The sequence below is a fragment of the Hypanus sabinus genome, chromosome 12 (assembly GCF_030144855.1).
Source record: "Hypanus sabinus isolate sHypSab1 chromosome 12, sHypSab1.hap1, whole genome shotgun sequence".
NCBI lineage: Eukaryota > Metazoa > Chordata > Chondrichthyes > Myliobatiformes > Dasyatidae > Hypanus > Hypanus sabinus.
In genome coordinates, this window is record NC_082717.1 from 27,905,939 (window position 1) to 27,928,715 (window position 22,777).

The 22,777-nt window shown below is 38.6% G+C and overlaps 1 protein-coding gene across 7 annotated transcripts in view; it reads right to left on the reverse strand.

Annotated features, from left to right (window-relative positions):
• LOC132402718 (CAP-Gly domain-containing linker protein 4-like) overlaps positions 1-22,777 on the reverse strand; it is a 332,263-nt gene that overhangs the window by 216,703 nt on the left and 92,783 nt on the right. For all 7 annotated transcript variants that reach the window (XM_059985680.1, XM_059985681.1, XM_059985679.1 and 4 more), the window contains exon 7: positions 10,474-10,710. In XM_059985680.1, coding sequence (XP_059841663.1) covers positions 10,474-10,710 — 237 coding nt within the window. The remainder of the gene's footprint in view (positions 1-10,473; positions 10,711-22,777) is intronic.

Here is a 22,777-nt window from a genome sequence, read left to right on the forward strand (position 1 = left end):
TGTAATTGTATAGGGCCTTGGTAAGCCCTCACCTGGCAGTTTTTGTCTCCTTTCCCATGAAAGGATGTTCTCGCCATAGAACTTAAGATTTTCTATACTGGTTTCAGGTTTGCCATATGAGGAGAGATTAAGTAGACAGTGACTACATTCTGCAGATTTTAGAAGAATAAGATATCATCTTGAAATTACAGGCTTGATAGTTTAGATGTAGGAATGGTATTTCCCTTGACTGTGGGAAACAGCTTTGAAATAAACAAACTGTGTAGGACCAAGATGGTGGACATTTCTTTTGACTCAGAGCATGGCCAATCTACAAGCATAAGCTTGTAGATGCTACTGATTTCATTCAAAGCAGATCGCTAGATATCTGGATATTCATAGGATCAAGGAAAATAAATCGATAAATTTGTGTGTCACATGTACCAAGATAGAGTGAAAGACTTGATTTGCATAGTGTTCATATTTATCAATTCATTACACAACAGTGCACTGAGATAATACAAGGTAAAACAGTAACAGGGTGCAGAATAAAGTGTTACAATTATAGAGAAAGCTCAGTGCAGGGAGACATTAAGGTGCAAGGTCATAACAATGTAGACTGTGAGGCCAAGACTCCATTTTATCATATTGTTAAAACAGCAGGAATGAAGCTGCCCTTGAATCTAAGAGTACATGTATTCAGGAGTTTTTACCTGATGAGAGGGGAGAGAAGAGAAAATGGCTGAAAAGGATGGGACATTTGATTACGCTGGCTGCTTTATCGAGATATGAAAAGTGTAGACAGAGTCCATGGCGGGGGGGGGAGGAGAATAGTTCCTGTGTGAGCTGTGTCCACAACTTTCGGTAGTTTCTTACTGTCAAAGGCAGAGCGGTTATAATGAACAACCATGATTTATCCGGACTGGATGGCTTCTATGAGCATCGACTCCGTCAATCTATGTACATAAGCTATCCTGTGTATTTGTGTTTGTGTTTTTTTATTACTACTGTGGTTTCTATCTTTTTTTTGTGCTGCATTGGATTAGGAGTAACAACAATTTTGTTCTCCTTTACACTTGTGCACAGGAAATAACATTAAACAACCTTGAATCAATAAAAACTGATGAAGGCCAAAGGAGATATGGCCAATTTCTTTAGCCTCCTGAGGAAGTAGAGGCAGTGGAAAGTTCTCTTGCACATGGCATCAATGTGATTGAACCAGGACAGGCTACTGGTGATATTGTCTCCTAGGAACTTGTAGCGCACCATCCACCCTTCCTGAAGTCAACAACTAGCTTGCTTGTTTTGCAGACATTATAGGAAAGGTTATTGTTATGACACTAATCTGCATGTCACTTGGTTCTCTATCTCCATCCTTTACTCTCACTCATCATTATTTGAGATTCATCCCATACTGTGATATCATCTGCAAATTTGTAGATGGAGTTAGAACAGAATCTGACCACGTAGTCCAAGTTTCTAAACAGTAGAGTAGGGGGCTGTCAGACACCAGTGTTCAGACTAATCATGGCAAGAGATATTGCTGCCTATCCTATATAATGATGAAAATAAACTGAAGTAGATCAGCAGGCATCTTGATGAATGGTGGAGCAGGCTTGATGAGCTGGTTAGCCTATTCCTACTTCAAGCTCTTCAAGGTCTATGTCTGATGTAATTTTTTTTTACATTATCATATCCTCTTCGAAGTTAGTTACACAGGGCACTATAAGCTAGACAATCTCATCTACTTTTTACATTCTAGGTCTTCAAGCTCTATGTCTGATGTATTTTTTTCACATTATCACATCCTCTTAGAAGTTAGTTACACAGGGCACCATAAACTAGACAATCTCATCCATTCTCCGCTACATGTTTATCTTAAATCTCTTCAATCTCCTTAAATACCTCCCAATGATCCAAGATTGATTTACCATCAAATAGCTGCTTCCAATTCTCTTTTGCTAATTATCATTTCAATCAAGTAACATTTCCTTTATTTCTACTTTATTTTTGCCTTTTTATTAAACCATAATACACCTAACTGAATTTCTATTACAACCACAGCAACACCGTCCCACTAAAACATCCTGCATCTGCCTCATTTTCTAAAACTGGAAGCAGAATTGCACCCCTCTTCATGATGCAAGCCCAAAAATGAGTGAAGCTCCTTTAAATGATATTGGTTACAAGGTTCCTACATTTAAACCCATTAATTGTGAAACAACAGCAATACATTTCCAAAACAGAATGTAATTAGACTCAGAAATATTTTTCTATTAAGTTGATGCTCTTCTTTGTAGCATAGGTTGTGGGGTTGGGGGCCACCAAAGTAGCCTAAATGCAGAGCATTTTGCAAATGCGAAACACAGCAGTCAAGTTTATCAAGTGTTATTGAAGCTGCATTCATCCAAGAATATGAAGAGTATTCCCATCACTTAACTGACTTGTAGATAGTGAAAAGGCTTTGTGGTGAATATCTTGCTGCAGGATACCTTTCCTAGATTGTACCTATTTACATAGTGGGTTCAATTGAGCTTCTGCTCAATGGTAATCTCCAGGACAATGAAGGACAAAAGGCAATGGTAATGTCATTACATGTTTAATGTAGTAACATTAAAGAGCTGCTAATATTTGATGCAAGTCTTTAATATCTGAGCCAGGATTCAAAGTTTAAAGTAAATTTATTATCAAAGTACATGTGTTACCATATACTACCTTGAGATTCATTTTCTTGCACTTAGAGGAAAAAAACTACATGAGAAATTCACAAAAAACTATACATGAAGTTACATCAATGCAACCAATGTGCAAAAGGAGACAAACTATACAAACAAAAAGTACGAGAACAAGAGCTTTAAAGGGTCCTTTAAAGTGAGTTTGTAGGTTGTAGAATCAGTTCAGGATAGTGGTGATTGAGTTATCAATGCTGGTTCAGGAGTCTAGTGTTCCTGAATTGGGTGGTGTGAGACCCAAGGCTTCTGTACTTCCTACCCAATGGTACAAGTGAGAAGAAGGTATGGCCAAGATGGTGGGGGTCTTTGATGATGGATGCTACTTTCTGTAGCCTTTTCTGTTCCTGGGCACTGGTGTTTCTATACCAGGCCACGATGCAATGAGTTAAGATACTCTTGATTGTGCATCTATAAAGGTTTGTCAAAGCTTCTGGCGAGATGCCATCTAACAGTCTTTGCAGAATCCAGTGCCATAAGACCACAAGACAAAAGAGCCGAATTAAGCCATTCGGCTCATTGAGTCTGCTTCCTCATCCCATCATAGATCAACCTGCTCTCAAACCCTCTCAAACCTGTTCTCTCGCTTTCAACCCAGTAATTCCTGACACCCTTTCTAATCAAGAACCTATCAATTCCCACATACTCAATGACTTAAGTATACTCAATGACTTCATCTCCACAGCAAACTGTGGCAACAAATATCACAAATTCATCTGGATAAAGAAATTCCTTCTCATCGTGCTCTAAAGGGACATCCTTCTCTTCTGTGCCCTTTGGTTCAAGACTCCCCCACTATGGGAAACACCTTCTCCAAGTTCACTCTATCTAGGCCTCTCAATATTCCATGGGTTTCAAAGCCTTCCACCATTTCATGATATAATACAGACTGTATCAAATTTTACAGAGTAAAGATTCCCAAATGTCTCATGATCACATTTTCATCTCGATTTAACAACATCACTGGTTATGCATTGCCAGGTGCTTCTGTTCTTGCATTCCCTGCCAAACCCTGTAAAATAATACCACTTACATCAGTTCACACCTTTCAGCATTGAAATACTTTTCACTGTTTCACTGGCCTGCCTTTTCTTAAAGTTTGATCTAATATCATTAGCAACTTTCCAGATTTGGCATTTCCTAGAAACATGGCAGAGATAAATGACCCATAATGAAAATCTGAACAACGACTATTGGACAAGCCTAAATAATAGTCATTAAGATCCAAAGAGCCCAATCAACATTCTTTTAAAGCATATGTTGCTCTCAGAATATGGCTGAAGAAATCAGATAAATTATATGCTACACCTTAAATCCATACGTTCAAAGACCACTTTCAATAAACCTGTTACTTCATGAAAAAGAAATCATGTAGTATAGTCCGCTACAAATCAACCTTAAACAATTTTGTACTGACCCAATACATCTCCCAGAAATAAATCTCAAGAAAAAAATCAGTAGACTACTGTCTGGCCTACAGTTGTCCAGTTTATTATTATCCCATATAAAAACTCTACAGTTCTATTTCACAGCTGGAACTGATAACTAATTATATCATTTTTTAGCAAATTTGTCAAAGTTGATCTGTAGAAAAGAATACCATAAATATTTTTGAGAACATAATTACATATAATATTAATTATATGTAATATAATACCTAATGGCTAATATTAATAGCCAATCTAGAAAGGCAAACTTTTTAAAAATTATGCACTGACGTGATATTCAATATAAATGATATTTTTATAAAAATGAAAGTGTTATTGCAATAAAATTTAAGAGGAAAACTATGCCTTGCATTCTGAGAAAGGATATTTTTCTATGCATAGCAACAATCTCAGATTTATTCCCTGTTCTGCAAGGAATCAAAATCTTTGGCTTGTTTAAAGCTAAACAAGACATGAATCTCTGGAAATTTTGAATATTAAGATTTACAATAGAATATCTTAATGAACACATTAATTTTCTAAATAAATCTGGTATAACAAAATGTATTAAGATGATTTTAAACAGTACAGGTTTTTCATTCATTTGACAAGCTCGTTACTCAACATTGACAAAAAATGTACAAAAATTATCAAGTACCAATTTATACGTCTTTCATATAAATATGGCAGATTATTTAATATAGCATGACGTAGTATTATATAGACAATCAATACTACAACTAATTAGATTGAAAGTGCACTGCAGAGTTCGAAACCTACAATCTAGAAAATAGGTACCACCTTTTAGTTCAATGCAGGTCCGTATTTACAAGAAAAAGAATGATTTATGTGCCATGAGTTAGCAAGGGATGCCGCAACAAACAATTTACATTGTGGCATATATGTAAAGGAGAAACATCATCATTTAGAAAAATATAACTGCCTTTCCTCACTGTTAAATAAAATGAGTATCGTATAATGCAATATCAACTATTTACACAGAAATAACTTGTAAGAAATATAATTGCCCATATTTTAGTGTAAGAACATCATAAAGCTGAGTACAGCAACCTTGTTATCACAGAATAAATCTGACTGGAATTTTTAACATTGTTACAGTTTTCAGGAATGGGATCTGCACTGCAATAAATACAAGAGGTAAACTTAGGTGAATTGCTCACTGGCATCTCCGGATCCGGACAAAAACTATAATACTTCTCTTCCAATTGTTCTATTTGAAAATAATTTGCTTCAATTCTGACATTAGTCAGGCAGTTCAACAGCATCGGGATTCATAGCTGAGTCTTGTAAAGCGAAAGGAATCAATACCAATCTGATGGGCTGAATAGCCTGTTTCCATGCTGTATAACGCTAGAAAAGATAGATGTAGTAAAATCTATTCACTGGGAATATGTTGAATAATACAAAGAAAAAATTCAAAATAAAGTAAGTAAAATATTTATAACTGAAAGCAAAGTACTGGAATATATTGAAAACCCAGAAACTTGAAAAAAACACAAAAATGCTAATGAGGCCAAGCGGTATATATTTAGAAGAAAAAGATATAATTAATATGCCAGGTCAGTCAGAATAATTTGAGAAACATTTGAGGATAAAGCTGTTTTTATCTTTGTAATTTTAGAGATGAGAACATACACAGAGGAAAGGAAATATGGGAAAGTTAGAAACCAGGGTAGGAAAAGGCCATAAAGTTCTGCAAGCCTGTTCCGTCATTAAATGAGATTTGGCTTATCTGAAATTTTAAAATAAAGAATTCGAAATGGTAATCGAATGTTGGGAATATGAAATAAAAGCAGAAAATGTTGCAAATAGTTGTTGCAAAGAAGGAACTACAATTAATGTTTCAGATGAATGATTTTCCACCAAAATGAGTTGGATGATCAGCCATGATCATTCTGAATGGCGGTGCAGGCTCAAAGGGCCGAATGGCCTACTCCTGCACCTATTTTCTATGTTTCTATGAAGAATATGAAGCATTTTTAAGTTTAAGGTAAGGGAAAGAGAACAAGGGGAGTCTCTGTGAGACACTAGAAACCAAGTGACAGAAATGATGGTGATGCTAGCTGAGAGAAGATGCTGAAGGCCTGTAAACTGCACCTCACTTACCTAGAGGAGATGAATGAAAACAAAGGAGAGCCATCCAACTCATCCATGACAACCAACTTGATCAAGTCCAATATGTCTGTAGTTTGTCCATATCCCCTAAGCCTGTTCTACATCATTCTCCAGGTCCCTACCATTTATTGTACAAGTTCTGCCTTGGATTAACTGACTTAGAATGCAAAACCTTGCACTTGTCAGACTTAAATTCCATCTGCCATTCTTTCCCCAGTTGATTAACTTCCTGTTGTAAACTTGGGTAACTAGCTACACTATCTAATACACCATTAATTTAGATGCCATGCACAAAATTACTAGCCACATTAACAAAACTGTCATCCAAATCATTAATGTAAATAACAAACAACAGTGGCTCCAACATTGATCAAATAGTTTATCACTGGTCACAGGTCTTTGATCTGAATACTTCCCTCCAGAGCCTCTGATTCCTACCACAAAGCAAATTTTGCACAATACAATAATTTTTCTCTCTTTTTGTTTATTTCCTATATGTGTATTTCCTGCAGACAGATCAGATAAGATGAATTAGCCTTTCTTTACGGGTACCACCACTGCTTTTGGTTTCCACCTTGTCACAGACATTCCCTATTATCTCTCCACTGCTCCTGCTTCTCTGCAATTTAAACATTTTTAATGTCTAACTTTCCATAGATCTAATGAAAGATCAGTGATCTGGTATGGTTTTGAATTTCTTTCTAGACATATATATAACCTAGACTATCGAGTATTTCCAGCAATCTGAACCGCCTCCAATGTAAGTACGTTTAAAACAAATTCGAAACTGTATGCAGTAACTCATTTATACAGTAGTCTTATCAATATCCATACGGTTGTAGAAAGATCTCCACACTTTTATTTCTCAGCCCCTTTTGCAAAAGAAGTCAACATTTCATTTGCCTTTCTAACTGTCCTCTTACCTGCACAACAGCTTTCTATGTATTATGTATGAGGCTCCATGTCTTCAGATGCCTTTGCAAGGAAGGATTCAACAGTGCTTTTCTACTTACACAGGAATTGGCTTTTTCTCCTACTAAAGTGAATAATATCACATTATATTCTAGTTGCCAAGTTTATACTCACTTACTTAACCCATATGCAGTATTTCACATTGTGGGCTCTTTCCATTCTCCTCAAATCAGAATTCCATTACTCTGGTTGCTATTAAAAATCTGAAATTTGACTCCTACTTATAAAAGACAAAGTAGCTTCAAAATACAATGGCTAAGAAGACAGACAAAAAGGCTCACAGGCTGATAAGAGACCTGTTGTCTACAAACAAAACTGTATTTTCCACAATGGAAAACAAATAATGGCCTTTAAATTCACAATATAAAAAACAAAGATTACACACTATCGTTGCAGGCTGTACAGTTTATAAACCAGAGTAAATAGCTAAAAGGTGTCTAAAAGAGTCATAGAGCTATATTGCAAGGAAACAAGCCTTTCGGCCCATTTGACAACATATGGCCTATAAACTTCTAAACATTTCCTATCTATGTACCATTCCACTGTCTTTTAAAAGTTGCTACTATATTGGCCTTAAAAACTTTCTCTGGCGCATCAGTTGCAAGATGTATTGCATTGAAGCGCTGCTGCGAAGTTAACAAATTTCACATCACATGCCGGTGACGACAAACCTCGTTCTGATTCTGACTCTGATTTCACATAACCTTTGCATGAAAAAGTTGCACCTCAAGTTCCCATTAAAAATCTTCCCCTTTCACCTTAAAACTATATGTCTGCTAGTTCTTGATTTGGGAAAATGGTCAAATACATTCACTGGACCTCTGCTTCTCATGATTTTATACACTTCTATAAAATCAACTTTATTCCTTGAAGTGTAGTAGATTGCGAGTTCAAAAGGTTTGAACAGGTTCATTTAATGTCAGAAATGTATACAATATATACATCCTGCAAGGAAAAAGATTTTCAAGATGTATATTGTATACATTTCTCTGACATTAAATGTACCTATTGACCCATATTGAACTCTCAGTCTACTACACTTCAAAGAATAAAGTCTCGCCTGTCCAATATCTCTTTATAACAAAGTCCCTCAGGTTCTGACAAAATCATTGTAAATCTTTTCTGCATTCCTTTTAGTTTAATAACATTTGTTCTATAGCAAAGCAAACATAGCTGAATACAAAACATCAAATACAGCACAATACAAATACAGAATACCTCAAAACACAATAGCAAATACAAACTGTAAGGTCCAATGTTTTAAAGTTTAAAGAAAATTTATTATTTAATTACATATATGTCACTATATACTGCCTTCATTTATATACCCATGCCGCAACTGCTAGACAGAATACTGCCAAATCCACTATTATTTTCAACAATTCTCAATCACCAACACCCAAGGCCCCATCTCACTGACAGCCTGAAGTGAGTGAAAGCTCATCAGGGTCATGAAGACAATCAATATCCACTGAAGTAAAACTTTTGAAGATTTACTCACTAGTACTCTGTCCACAAATACTCCATCCCATTAAAGACTATCCATGCCAGCCTTGCTGCCACTTCTGACTGGCAGTGCTTCAGCCAAAATGTGAAGAGCTTCAGTCAAAGATTTTCAGTCTCAGCTATCTTGCCCATGTCAGGGAAAAAGATTATCAAGGGATATCTCAAAGAGGCTGTAATTTTGACAATCTATAAGAAAGGAAACTTCATCTGCAGAGAAAGTTATCATGCGAGTCTCTTTCAGTGTTAAATGTTCTCCACACAGCTTTAGACCACCTGAACAACACAAACACCTATGTCAGGATGCTGTTCATCAACTATAGCTCAGCATTTAATACCATCATTCCGACAATCCTGATTGAGAAGTTACAGAACCTGGGCCTTTGTACCTCCCTCTGTAATTGGAAACTCAACGTCCTAACTGAAAGACCACAATCTGCGCAGATTGGTGATAGCATCTCCTCACTGATGATCAATACTGGCGCACCTCAGGAGTGTGTGCTTAGCCCATTGCTCTACTCTCTCTATACCCATGACTGTGTGGCTAGGCATAGCTCAAATACCATCTATAAATTTGCTGATGATACAACCATTGTTGGTTGACTCTCAGATGGTGACAAGAAGGCGTACAGGAGCAAGATATGCCAACTGGTGAAGCGGTGTCACAGCAACAACCTGGCACTCAACATCAGTAAGACTAAAGAGCTGATTGTGGATTTCCAAAAAGGTAAGATGAGGGACACACACCAGTCCTTATAGACGGATCAGAAGTGGAGAGAATGAGCAGTTTCCTGTTCCTGGGTGTCAAGATCTCTGAGAATCTAACGTGGTCCCAACATATCGATGCAGTTAGAAAGAAGGCAAGACAGCAACTATACTTCATTAGGGGTTTGAAGAGATTTGGCATGTCAACAAATACGCTCAAAAATTTCTATAGATGTACTGTGGAAAGCAGTCTGACAGTCTGCATCACTGTCGAGGAAGTAGAATACTCTACAGAGCATCAATTGAAAAATTGATAACAAAGGCAAACTGAGAATACCTATATTCAAACACTTTGGCAGTATTTTCCTCTTTGTTGATTACTCCATCCAGACATATTGCCATATTGATTCAAGTTTAAAATATCTATATAATTAATAAGCAGAGCTCCAGAGTGATATGCTTCTCTTAAACTAAATGGAATTTTCTGTTAAGCAAAAAAAAATGAACATTCAAACTAAATTAAAATTTTGAACTAAATTTTTGAAAATTAAAATCAGGCATCCGTGAACAATGACTGGCACAGCAATATTGCTACAGTAAATATAGTATGCAGGCTACTCGCTGGAATAAAAGATTTTGCTACAGGAAAATTTGTTTTGATCATAGTTTTTTTATTTATCATTAGAATTTGGAAGTTATGATATTCTCATTTTGCATTTTAATTTGCATTCTAGTTTACATTTTAAAAAAATATTTTAACAAGATTATCCAAGATTCATGCCTGACTTATTGAATACTTTTATTCATGCACTGAGATTACATTAGCTATGATCACAGACAGACAGACGAAAAGTGACACAAGGTTGAAGTGGTTAAGAGTCCTCACATATTGACCAAAAATGATAGATGTTATACAGAAGCAGACAGAGATCAGCAAAAATTACTTCATTTGCTCATGTCACTGAAAACACAGTGGGGCCTATGAATACACTAATTTATCCTTATGCTTATTCATTATTTACCTTCTGCCCTCCAATCATCACTCTCTCTCCCAGCTTCAGGCCCAGTGACTTGAGCAGTGCCTTCCCCGAGATGTGATCATAGTTTGTCAGCATCGACTTTGATATGTCACAGGTCAGTGGTAATGCATCAAGAAGCACCTGCTTTAATTCTTTGGCAATTGCTGCTGCTTCTGCCATGTCCAGGGGCATGTCCAAAGGATCAGGGACAATGTCTACTGGCATCTCCCCTTTATCATTCTGTCCAAGGATACAAAAGGGCAAATTTAAGTGCAACTGAAAATCATGCAAGCATTTTCCTTCTGATTTTTATTTGCTTACTTATTAAATTCAAAAGTAATTCACACACATTTCTAATAACAGTTACAACATTTGAAAAATACTCCGACAGGTGGCACTGTAAACCCAATTTTTGAACCAAATCAAAAAAACCCCAACATGTGAAAAATGGTTCGATGACCAAATGGGTCAAGGTTGCATTAAGGAGATACAATGAAAAAAAAACATTATAATTTATGTAATGCCTTTCTAGTCTGGTCCTGAGTTAGAATGAGAAATTTAAGGCTGTTTCTTAAAATCAGCTACTCACAGCATAGATGCTCATTCAGAAAAGTATTCTGCCTATTTTTTTGCTGGTTGTGTTATTGCTCAAAGAGGACAGAATTGCTCAGAGAAAAGCAATTCATGCTGCAGAGCCCATTCTGACTCCATGCAATACCCCATTATGTAATCCTCTTCCTACAGCTATAGAAATTCTTTCCTTCAAAATACTTAATCAGCTCCCTTTTATGTTATAGCCTTAAAAGCTGGATTATTCAAAATTAGCAGAAAAATTCAAATCAGCATGATAACCAGAATGGCAAGAGCCATGCAAAACATAGTGGGGCATTGCATGTGTAATCTGTAACAGGGAAGCAAGTGTAAGGTAAACATGAGGCACTTCTTCATGAAGGCAATTACTTTCATCAAATATTGCCACCATCTACTCCATGCCACCTGTTCACAGCTACTATCAGGCAGGAGGTACAGAAGCTTGTAGTCCCACCAACCAGGTTCAAGAACAGAAACTTCCTTTCAATCATTCAATTCCTAAACTAATTCCAAGGGCAAAATCATAATCACCATAGCTTAGGAACACTATGATCACTTTGCATTAAAATGGACCATATTGTTCAAATTATAGTTCTTTCTTGTAAATACGGTTGTAATTTATGTTTAAAATTATATTTCTCCTGTGAATACTACTATATGTGTCTGTGTTGCTGTTACAAGAAAGATTTTCACTGCACCTGTGCATAGATGTACATTTGACAATAATCTCAACTTGATAACAACATTGGTGGCAAAAAGCTCACAAGAGGTCTAAATGTAATAATGTAAAATCTTATTTTCTTGAGAAACATAATTATTTTATAAACACAAGGGGTTCCACAAATGCGGGACAATAAAAATAACACACACCAAATGCTGGAGGAACTTAGCAGGCCAGGCTGCAACTCTGGAGGAATAAATAGATGATATTTCAGACTGAGACCCTTCATCAGGACAGGAATGGAAGAGGGAAGAAACCACAATAAGAAGGTGGGTGAGCAGGAATACAAACTGGCAGATGATAGGTGAATCCAGGTGAGGGGAAGGCATTGGACAGATGAGAAGAGGTAAAAGGGAAAATGGGGAATAGAAGAGATAGAAGGGGGAGGGGGAGAAAATTACTGGAAGTTAGAGAAACTGATGTTCATGCCATCAGGTTTGAGGCAACCCAAACAGAATATGAGGTGTTGCTCCTCCAGTCCGAGTGTGGTCTCATCATGGCAGTGGAGGAGGCCACACTCAGGATGTCAGAACGGGAATGGGAAGTCAAATTGAAATGGTTGCCACTGGGAAATACCACATTTTGTGGTGGATTGACCAAAGGTGTTTGCCAAAACAGTCCTCAACCCAAGTTGGGTCTCACAGATGTAGAGTAGGTTGCACTAGAAGCACCGGATACATATATGACCATAAAAGACTCACAGATGAATGTCATCTCACCTGGAAGGATTGTAGGTTTGTTTGGGGCCCTGAACGGTGGTGGGGGAAGAAGTGTAGCAGCAGGTGTAGCACTTGTTCCACTTGCAGGGACAAGTGCCAAGAGGGAGATTAACAGGGAAGGACGAGTGGATATGGACAAGTCTTGCAGAAAGTAGTCCCTATGGAAAGCGGAGAGAAGTGGGGGAGGAAAAGAAAGTGGTGCTTTGTAGTAGGATTCTATTGCAGATGACAAAAATACAACGTATGCTGTGCTTGATAAGAAGGCTTGCGGATTGACAGGTAAAGACAAGGGGAACCCTATCCTTTTATGGCAGCAGGAAGATGGGGTGAGTGTAGATGTGTGGGAAATGGAGGAGATGCTAGTGAGGGCAGCATCAATGGTAGTAGAAGTGAAACCCCTCCCTTTGTTTGAAGAATGAGGACACCTCAGATGTTTTGGAATGGACAGCCGCAGCAGAAACAGAGGAATTGACAAAAGGATATAGTATTTTTACAAGTGACAGGGTGGAAAGAGATAAAGTTAAGATAGCTGTGAGGGTCAGTAGGTTTATAAAATATATCAGCAGATAGTCTGTCTCCAGAGATGAAGAATGGAAATCAAGAAAGAAGAGATGTGTCAAAGATGGACCAAGTAAATTTGAGGGCACAGTCGAAATTGGAGGCAAAGTTGAAATTGATCAACTCATCTGTGCTATAATTAATTACGTCTATTGTTAGAATTTACCAATGAGGATGTTGTTTAAAAGGTTCTTGCTGCAAATCGGTAACAAAGATGTTTCATTTATCAACTTTAAAATCAGATTTTCAAAACGTCTTTGTCTCATTCTAATAAGAGCTTTATTTAAGCAACATCAGCACTGGATTACAAGATTACACCAGGCTAAGGTGATTACATACAAAACTCTATCCACCCAACACAAAGAAAAGTGGTTTAAACCAAAACTCTGTTGTGCACCCATCACCATGCTAGTGCAATTTTTTCTCTTCTCAATACAAACTTTATGCCTTACTTTGCAGGGTATAAATATATTTGTTCTGTGGGAAACTGTGCTGTTTTCCCAACTTATTTTATATTGGTTAATTATAGATAGCAGGATTCTGGAGCATTTTTTGACAGAATTTGAAACAAAATCTTAGATATGATGTATTTTAGAAAGGGATCTTTTTTCAGCCATTTTACAGAATGGACAATAAGTCGTTAAGCAAGCATCATTAATTTTTCACTTTTTACCGAAGACCCGAAAAGAGATAAATATTTAATGAATATACTGTTGGTGGCTGGTAAAAAGACTCTTACTAGGAAATGGTTATCACAGGAGAGCCCAACTTTAAATACATGGATGGAAATTACAATGGACATTTACAAAATGGAGAAGATAACAGCATCTGTTAATCATAAGCTGGAACAATTTGATTCATACTGGGGAAAAATGGTTTAACTACATAATGCCTCACTCGCCTGATTTTATTCTCACAAATCAATAAATCTGTTGTAAAAAAAAGATCACTCCCTACTTGTACATAGTTCTTTCCTTTTGCTTGTTTATTCTTTCCACCCTTTTCTATAAGTGTATACCTCAGATAAATACTTGGTGGAGATTTTGTTTGTGATATATATGTACAATGTCTGAAATACATCTTATGGAAATGTTTGTTTGATGAACAATATAAAAATAAATTACAAAAAAAGAGAAAAAAAACAAAGCCAATTAATATTTTACTACATTTTTGCACTTTTATTTACCATCTGCTTTTCAGTGTGGAGAAATAATAGGTAAAAACAGACATTTCCTAATGTCAGTATGTTCACCAAAAGAAATAAATGAAAAATTAGACACTTACAACAAATTATCTTTGTAATTACAACCTACAATGGGATGGTGTTTAGAAATTAATAAGCACTTAACTGTAGTAATTTTACAATAAGCAATTTTTCTTCAGCAGTTTGAACAAGGCATAACTGCGTAAGCATGTGAAGGTTGAACTGTGAGAACAGCAGGTGAGTTTAAAAAATGAGCAGATTAACAAAGCGGATGTCAGAGGAGCAGGTGACAGAGTAGTGGGAGACAGAGTAGGAAGGCTTTGGCTCGAGAGGCTTCGGCAAGCAGAGGATCAGGACGAGCTTGCTCCCAGTGAGGTAAGGCTGGTAAGCTCCTTTAATTAATCTAATTAACTTAGGAGTACATAATGGAGGCAACAGTTAGGGCAGTTGAGTGCTCCATTTGCAGTATGTAGCAAGTCAGGGCGAGCATAATTGTTCCTGATGATGACACCTGTAAAAGGTGCATCCAGCTGCAGCTCCTGACAAGCCGAGTTAGGGAACTGGAGCTAGAACTGGATGAACTTCGGATCATTGGTGAGGCAGAGGCAGAAATAGACAGGAGTTCAGGGAGATAGTCAGCCCTAAGTCAGGAGACAGGTAGCTGGGTGACTGTCAAGAGAGGGAAGGGGAATAGACAGGAAGAGCAGAGCACCCCTGTGACCCTTCCCATCAACAATAAGTATATTGTTTTGGATACTGTTGGTGGGGACGACCTACCAGGGACAAGTTGCAGTGGTCGCGTCTCTGGCACCAAGACTAGACTCTCAGCTTAGAAGGGAAGGAGGGAAAAGAGGAGAGCAGTAGTGATAGGGGATTCGATATTTAGGGGTGAAAGATAAGAGGTTCTGTGGTCAAGAACCTCATGATTCTCTGAGATCAAGAATTCCGGATGGTCTGTTGCCTCTAGGAACGCGTTCTCTGTTTTCTCAAGAGGGAGGGTGAGCAGCCAGATGTCATGGTCCATGTAGGGACCAATGATGTAGATAGGAAGGAGGAGGAGGTCCTGCAAAGAGAGTTTAGGGAGTTAGGTGCAAAGTTGAAGGACAGGACCTCCAGGTTTGCAGTCTCAGGATTGCTACTTGTGCCATGTGCCGGTGAGCTAGAAATAGGAAGATAATGCAGCTAAATACGTGGCTAAGAAGTTGGTGCAGGAGGGAGAGCTTCATGTTTCTGGACAATTGGGCCTTGCTCCTGGGTAGGTGGGACCTGTTCTGATGGGATGGGTTGCACCTGAACTGGAGGGTGACTAACATCCTTGTGGGAAGATTTGCTAGTGCTGCTCTGGGGGGGTTTAAACTAGATTTGCAGGGAGAGGGGAACCAGAGTGTTAGAGCAGATAGTGAGGTGGAGGAGGATAAAGGTCACGTGCCAACTTCAAGTATAGTGCATGGAGTAAAGCCAGATCTAACATATAAAAGAGGCTTTGAGGAAAGAGAAGCAGAATACAGGGTGTGAAGGTAGTAAGGTAGAAGGGCTAACATGCGTGTACTCCAATGCAAGAAGCATCAGGAACAAAATGTGATGAACTGAGAGCTTGGATACATACATGGAATTATGATGTAGTGGCCATTACAGAGACTTGGCTGGCACCAGAGCAGAAATGTATTCTCAATATTCTAGGATTTCAGTGTTTTAAAAGGGATGGGAGGGGAAGGAGAGGAGAGGAGGCATTACTGGTCAGGGATACTATTACAGCTGCAGAAAGGGTGGATAATGTAGCAGGATCCGAGTCAGTAAGGGTGGAAGTCAGGAACAGGAAGGGAGCAGTTACTCTACTGGGGGTATTCTATAGGCCCCCTGGTAGCAGCAGAGATACCAAGGAGCAGATTGGGAGGCAGATTTTGGAAAGGTGCAAAAATAACAGGGTTGTTATCATGGGTGACTTTAACTTCCCTAATATCGATCGATTCCTGTCACAGATCTCCCACTGACCATCTGGGGAACAGTGACCACCGCTCCCTGGCCTTTAGCATTATCATGGAAAAGAACAGAATCAGGGAGGACATGAATTTTTTTTTATTGGGGAAGGGCAAATTATGAGGCTATAAGGCTAGAACTTGCAGGTGTGAATTGGGATGATGTTTTTGCAGGAAAATGTACTATGGACATGTGGTTGATGTTTAGGGATCTCTTGCAGGATGTTAGGGATAAATTTGTCTCAGTGAGATAGATGAAGTATGGTAGGGTGAAGGAACCATAGGTGACAAGTGAGGTGGAAAATCTAGTCATGCGGAAGAAGGCAGCATACATGAGGTTTAGGAAGCAAGGATCAGATGGGGCTATTGAGGAATATAGGGTAGCAAGAAAGGAGCTTAAGAAGGGGCTGAGGAGAGCAAGAAGGGGGGGATGAGAAGGCCTTGGCGAGTTGGGTAAAGGAAAACCCCAAGGTATTCTTCAATTATGTGAAGAACAAAAGGATGATAGGAGTGAAGGTAGGACCGATTAGAAATAAAGGTGGGAAGATGTGCCTGAAGGCTGTGGAAGTGAGCAAGGTCCTCAATGAATACTTCTCTTCGGTATTCACCAATGAGAGGGAACTTGATGACAGTGAGGACAATATGAGTGAGGTTGAACTTCTGGAGCATGTTGATATTAAGGGAGAGGAGGTGTTGAAGTTGTTAAAATACATTAGTACGGATTAGTCCCCGGGGCCTGACGGAATATTCCCCAGGCTGCTCCACGAGGCAAGGGAAGAGATTGTTGAGCCTTGGGCTAAGATCTTTATGTTGTCCATGGGAATGGCACCGGAGGACCAGAGGGAGGCGAATGTTGTCCCCTTGTTCAAAAAAGGTAGTAGGGATAGTCCAGGTAATTATAGACCAGTGAGCCTTATGTCTGTGGTGGGAAAGCTGTTAGAAAAGATTCTTAGAGATAGGATCTATGGGCATTTAGAGAATCATGGTCTGATCAGGGACAGTCAGCATGGCTTTGTGAAGGGCAGATCGTGTCTAACAAGCATGATAGAGTTCGTTGAGGAGTTGACCAGGCATATAGACGAGGGTAGTGCAGTGGATGTGATCTACATGGATTTTAGTAAGGCTTTTGAGAAGGTTCCACACGGTAGGCTTATTCAGAAAGTCAGAAGGCATGGGATCGAGGGAAGTTTGGCCAGGTGGATTCAGAATTGGCTTGCCTGCAGAAAGTAGAGGGTCATGGTGGAGGGGGTACATTCGGATTGGAGGGTTGTGACTAGATGTGTCCCACAAGGATCGGTTTTGGGACCTCTCATTTTTGTGATTTTTATTAAGGACCTGGATGTGGTGTTTGTGTGGGTTGGCAAGTTTGCAGACAACACAAAGGTTGGTGGTGTTGTGGATAGTGTAGGGAATTGTCGAAGATTGTAGAGAGACATTGATAGGATGCATAAGTGGGCTGAGAAGTGGCAGATGGAGTTCAACCCAGAGAAGTGTGAGGTGGTACACTTTAGAAAGGCAAACTCCAAGGCAGAGTACAAAGTAAATGGCAGGATACTTGATAGTGTGGAAGAGCAGAGGGAAGTGAGGGATACATGTCCACAGATCCCTGAAAGTTGCCTCACAGTTAGAAAGGTTAGTTAAGAAAGCTTATGGGGTGTTAGCTTTCTTAAGTCGAGGAATAGAGTTTAAGAGTCGTGAGGAGATGATGCAGCTCTATAAAACTCTGGTTAGGCCACACTCGGAGTACAGTGTCCAGTTCTAGTCGCCTCACTATAGGAAGGATGTGGAAGCATTAGAAAGGGTACAGGGGAGATTTATCAGGATGTTGCCTGGTCTAGTGAATATGCATTATGATCAGAGATTAAGGGAGCTAGGGCTTTACTCTTTGGAGAGAAGGAGGATGAGAGGAGACATGATAGAGGTATACAAGATATTAAGAGAAATAGGTAGAATGGACAGCCAGCACCTCTTCCCAAAGGCACCACTGCTCACTACAAGAGGACATGGCTTTAAGGTAAGGGCTGGGAAGTTCAAGGGGGATATTAGAGGAAGGTTTTTTACTCAGAGAGTGGTTAATGCGTGGAATGCACGGCCTGAGTCAGTGGTGGAGGCAGATACACCAGTGAAATTTAAGAGACTACTAGACAAGTTTATCGAGGAATTTAAGGTGGGGGGTTATATGGGAGGCAGGGTTTAAGGGTTGGCACAACATTTTGAGCTGAAGGGACTGTACTGTGCTGTACTATTCAATGTTCTATATTCTTCAGGTTATACTTAAGGGATAACTGAAAGATTGCACGTTCTACAAAGCCTATGCACTACAGCCATTGATGTTCAGATATCTTAGCTCATGGCAATTTAAGTATCATTTCAATATAGAAAGGAAAACCTATATAAAATCTTAGAGTTAATTCTTTTCTGTCCTCAGTTGTAAATATATTAACCAAACCTTTCTGTTATGATTTACACCTTTCATTCAAATAATAACTTGGACACATCATTTTGGCTCAATTATTCAAATACAATTGTACTTCCTATTACATCTCTATGTTGGAAGTGATAGAGCAAACCCCAAAAATCTATTCACAAATTATTACAAAATCCTGCAGATATGCTAACTGCCTCAATGGGTGCCAATTCTCATGTTCAGCAAACACACCATAGCCCCACTCCCTTGCAACTAACCATATTCACAAAAAAAAAATACACTACCACATTGTATCACATAAAAAAATGAATTAAAATCAACACTGGGATATTAATTGAAATAACATCAAACAGTTCAGAGAATCTGTTAGTCCATCATCACTAAAGACTCAAGCATACCAGATTGTTGGTGATGTAGTGAAGCTCCATTAATGTATAAAGACCAACAATCACTAAAATCATTAAGATTACTTTGTATTCACATATGAAGAGGTAAGCTATCTGATATGGGCAGTATAATGGAGCATTGTGACAGTGCTTCAAACTCAACAAAGTGCAGTAACAGGAACAAAAGAAGTCAGATAAAAATAAAGTGGTTCAAAAATAATTCTGGATGATATAAATTTATTGTCTTACGGTAGCACAATGTAACAAAGCTTTTTGAAAATTTAAGCCCCTTCATAAGTATTAGACACAGGGCCTCAAAACGTAAAAAGGAATAGAAGTGGTAGAAAAACAATACATATTTTGGGAATACTCAGCAGGTCCAGCAGCATTCATACAGTGAGGAATAATTAATTTTCCATGGAAACTTGTGAAGTAAGGCCATTCCCAGGCCCTTTGTATTTCCCATATCCCTGTATTTTGCTCTGATCTGTAGAGCTAATATTGCCGGGTAAAACCACCTGAATTGAGTATGAGGCATTCTGGTTCATTGGCCTCAAACCATGTAATCAAATAAAAGCTTTGTTTAGGTGTCAAATCCACACCCGAACTGTGACATCTTGTGAGAGCTACGGTTTTTTCAATGCTTTTGAATAGCCTTGACATTCAGAGGCATTTAAACTTTTAAAAAATGAAATAAACTAGTTAAGACAAAATAAATACAAAAGTTAAAAAAAATGCCTCATTCTTGCCTTGCTTCCTTACCATCTAAAATAACCTCCTGAATGAATGGGATCACGGACATGTACGATTTCCAAGTTAGTTTTTCCAAAAGAAAGTATGTATTGCTGTGAAGTACAGGGAGAATTTCAGCAACCCTGTTGGCAAGTGATGAACACAGTTCAGAAATCTCTGGCTGAACTTGCCCAGCAGTGCCCAGTTTCCAAGTAGCAAAATCTGTGACATTGATCTTTCAGAGAAAGTTAAAAGATAAACACCATTTATCATCCATTCCTATAGAGCATCCCTACTCTCAAACACATTCTCTGTTTACTTGTTAATTAGAGATTCTTTCTTAAAATATTGGAAAATAATCAGTAATTCAAATTTAGTAAGTGCTTTATTAAGCAAGAGAGCTCCGGTAGAGAAGGACCACATTCTTCTACTTACTGCCCATCACCAGATAAGCAAAATCAGCAATATCCTTTTCTACAAAGACAGCAATTAGTCTCATGCTATGCTACAATTCTTAAGAGGGTACTTATCTAATTTTACATATGGCATGTCACATATCTATTTTAAAAATGAAGCAAAAAGAGGAAACAAACATCTATCTCTTGGGTGTCTTACTTGGACACAAAATTTACCAGATCCTTCCATAATCAGATATGATTGGCTGTGATTTTCATGGTATCTGTTTTGGTTCAGCTATGTTCTCATTTTGAGGATTAGCATAACACCCTCTGTTATCTCCAACCTGTGAATGTCAAGCCTCCATCTTCCCAACGACCTTCCTGAGATAATGCTGTTCCTCAGAAATAAAGCATGTTTTTCATTTGTGACACTGCATGATCTGCAGTGACACTGCAGTGTACCGTGTGTCAATTTATCACTTTGTTCTTCCAAGTCAGATCTTATGTAGGTGTAATCCTCAGGTGGTCTTCACCTCTTAACAACGTGGGTTTTGGTATTTCCGCTATAATATCATGCACCTCAAGCTTCCCTTTTTCTCAAAGCTGTTCTGGTGGTGCAATTTCTTCACTTAATTGATCATTATCCTATCACAATGTACCTCTACCATTCCACTGTGATGAATAGGTATTCCTCAATTTCCAAACGGGTTGCATTCCAAGAGAATGCTTCATTCGGTAAAAATTCATAAACTGAAAAGGTGTTTTCTAATAATTTCAATATAAAAACAGGAAAGAAAACTAATTATCTAAAAAATTCATCCATTCCAATATCTGAAAAAAAATTGTAATATTGACAATCACATCAAGTTAAAATAACAAAAATGTATCACACAATATACATGAATCCCAGGGGTCTTGTTGGGGGTGGAAACATCCTCTTCTGAGAAATGGGTTACTACCTCAGGAATTGGAGTTCACCTTTTTAAGATAAAGATGAAGCAATTATTTTCCTTTCAGCAAATCTTTAGAATACTCTTCCTCAAAAGCCAAGAGATATAGAACCTTCACTGAGCAGACTCCTGATATGTAAAGGATGAAAAGTTAAACTACATATAATAATACAGCATAAGAACAGGCCCTTTGGCCCACATTATGCCAAGCTAATTATATTAGCAATCAAATGCCCAACTAATCAATGTTCATATTCTTCCATTTTCTGCACGTTCATGTGCCTATCTGAGAGCTTTTTGAACACTCCATGCAACTCATACTAGGCACCCACCACTCAGTAAAAATAAACTTTTCTGGCATAAATCCTTTAAACTTATCCCTCTCATCTGAAATTTGTGCCCATTGGTATTAAAAATGTCAAGTCTGATAAAAAGATACTGTCTGTCTACTCTATTTATGTCCCTCATATTCTGATAAACCTATCTCAGATCTCCCTTTAGACCATAATACATAGGAGTAGAATTAGGCTACTCAGCTGACATGAACACAGAACATAGTGTGTTCTACAGCAGGCCCTTCGGCCCACAATGTTGTGCCGACCAAGTAACCTACTCTAGAAACTGCCTAAAATCTCCCTGCTGCAGAGCCCTCTATTTTTCTAAGCTCCATGTAGCTATCTAAGAGTTTCTTAAAAGACCCTATTGTATCTGCCTCTATCACCATTACTGGCAGTGCATTCCACACACCCACCAACTCTCTGTAAAAAAAACTTTCCTGGACATCTGCCTTGTACCCACTTCCAAGCACCTTAGAACTGTGCCCCCTCGTGCTAGCCATTTCAGCCCTGGAAAAAGCCTCTGGCTATCCACACGATCAATGCCTCTCATCATCTTATACACCTCTATCAGGTCACCTGTTATCCGCCGTCGCTCCATGTAGAAAAGGCCAAGTTCACTCAACCTATTCTCATAAGGCATGCTTCCCAATCCAGGCAACATCCTTGTAAATCTCCTCTGCACATTTTCTATAGTTCCCACATCCTTCCTGTAATGAGTCCCCTTCCCCGCCACCCCCCACCCGGCCGCCATTCTTCTAAAATCAAGCAAGTACAGCTTCAGAGCCATCAAACATTCCTCATAAGCTAAACCTTTCTTTCCTGGAATCAGTCTCATTAACCTCCTCTGGATCCAGCTTATCTTTTCTTAGTTAAGTGGCTGAAAACTGCTCACAATACTTCAAATGCAATCTGACCAATACCTTATAAAGCCTCAGCATTACATCCTTGTTCTTTTATTCTAGTCCTCGTATGAATGTTAACATTGCATTGATCTACCTTACCACTAACTTGCCCTGCAAGTTACCCTTTTCGATTTTGGCCACAAGTTACACTTCACCTTATCCCACTGACATTAGTTTTGCCATATCATCTGCCTGTATATCCTCAGTCTCACTACATATTGCACCAACTTGTATACCAACTGCCCCTTCCTCAGCCCTATTCCTCCAATTGCCATCCCTTGCCAACTTAATTTACACCTTCCCAAACAGCTCTAGCAAACCTGCCAACAAGGATATGGGCCCCCTCGGGATCAGGTGTAACCTGCCCTTTTTGTACAGATCATACATCTTCCACAGAAGAGATC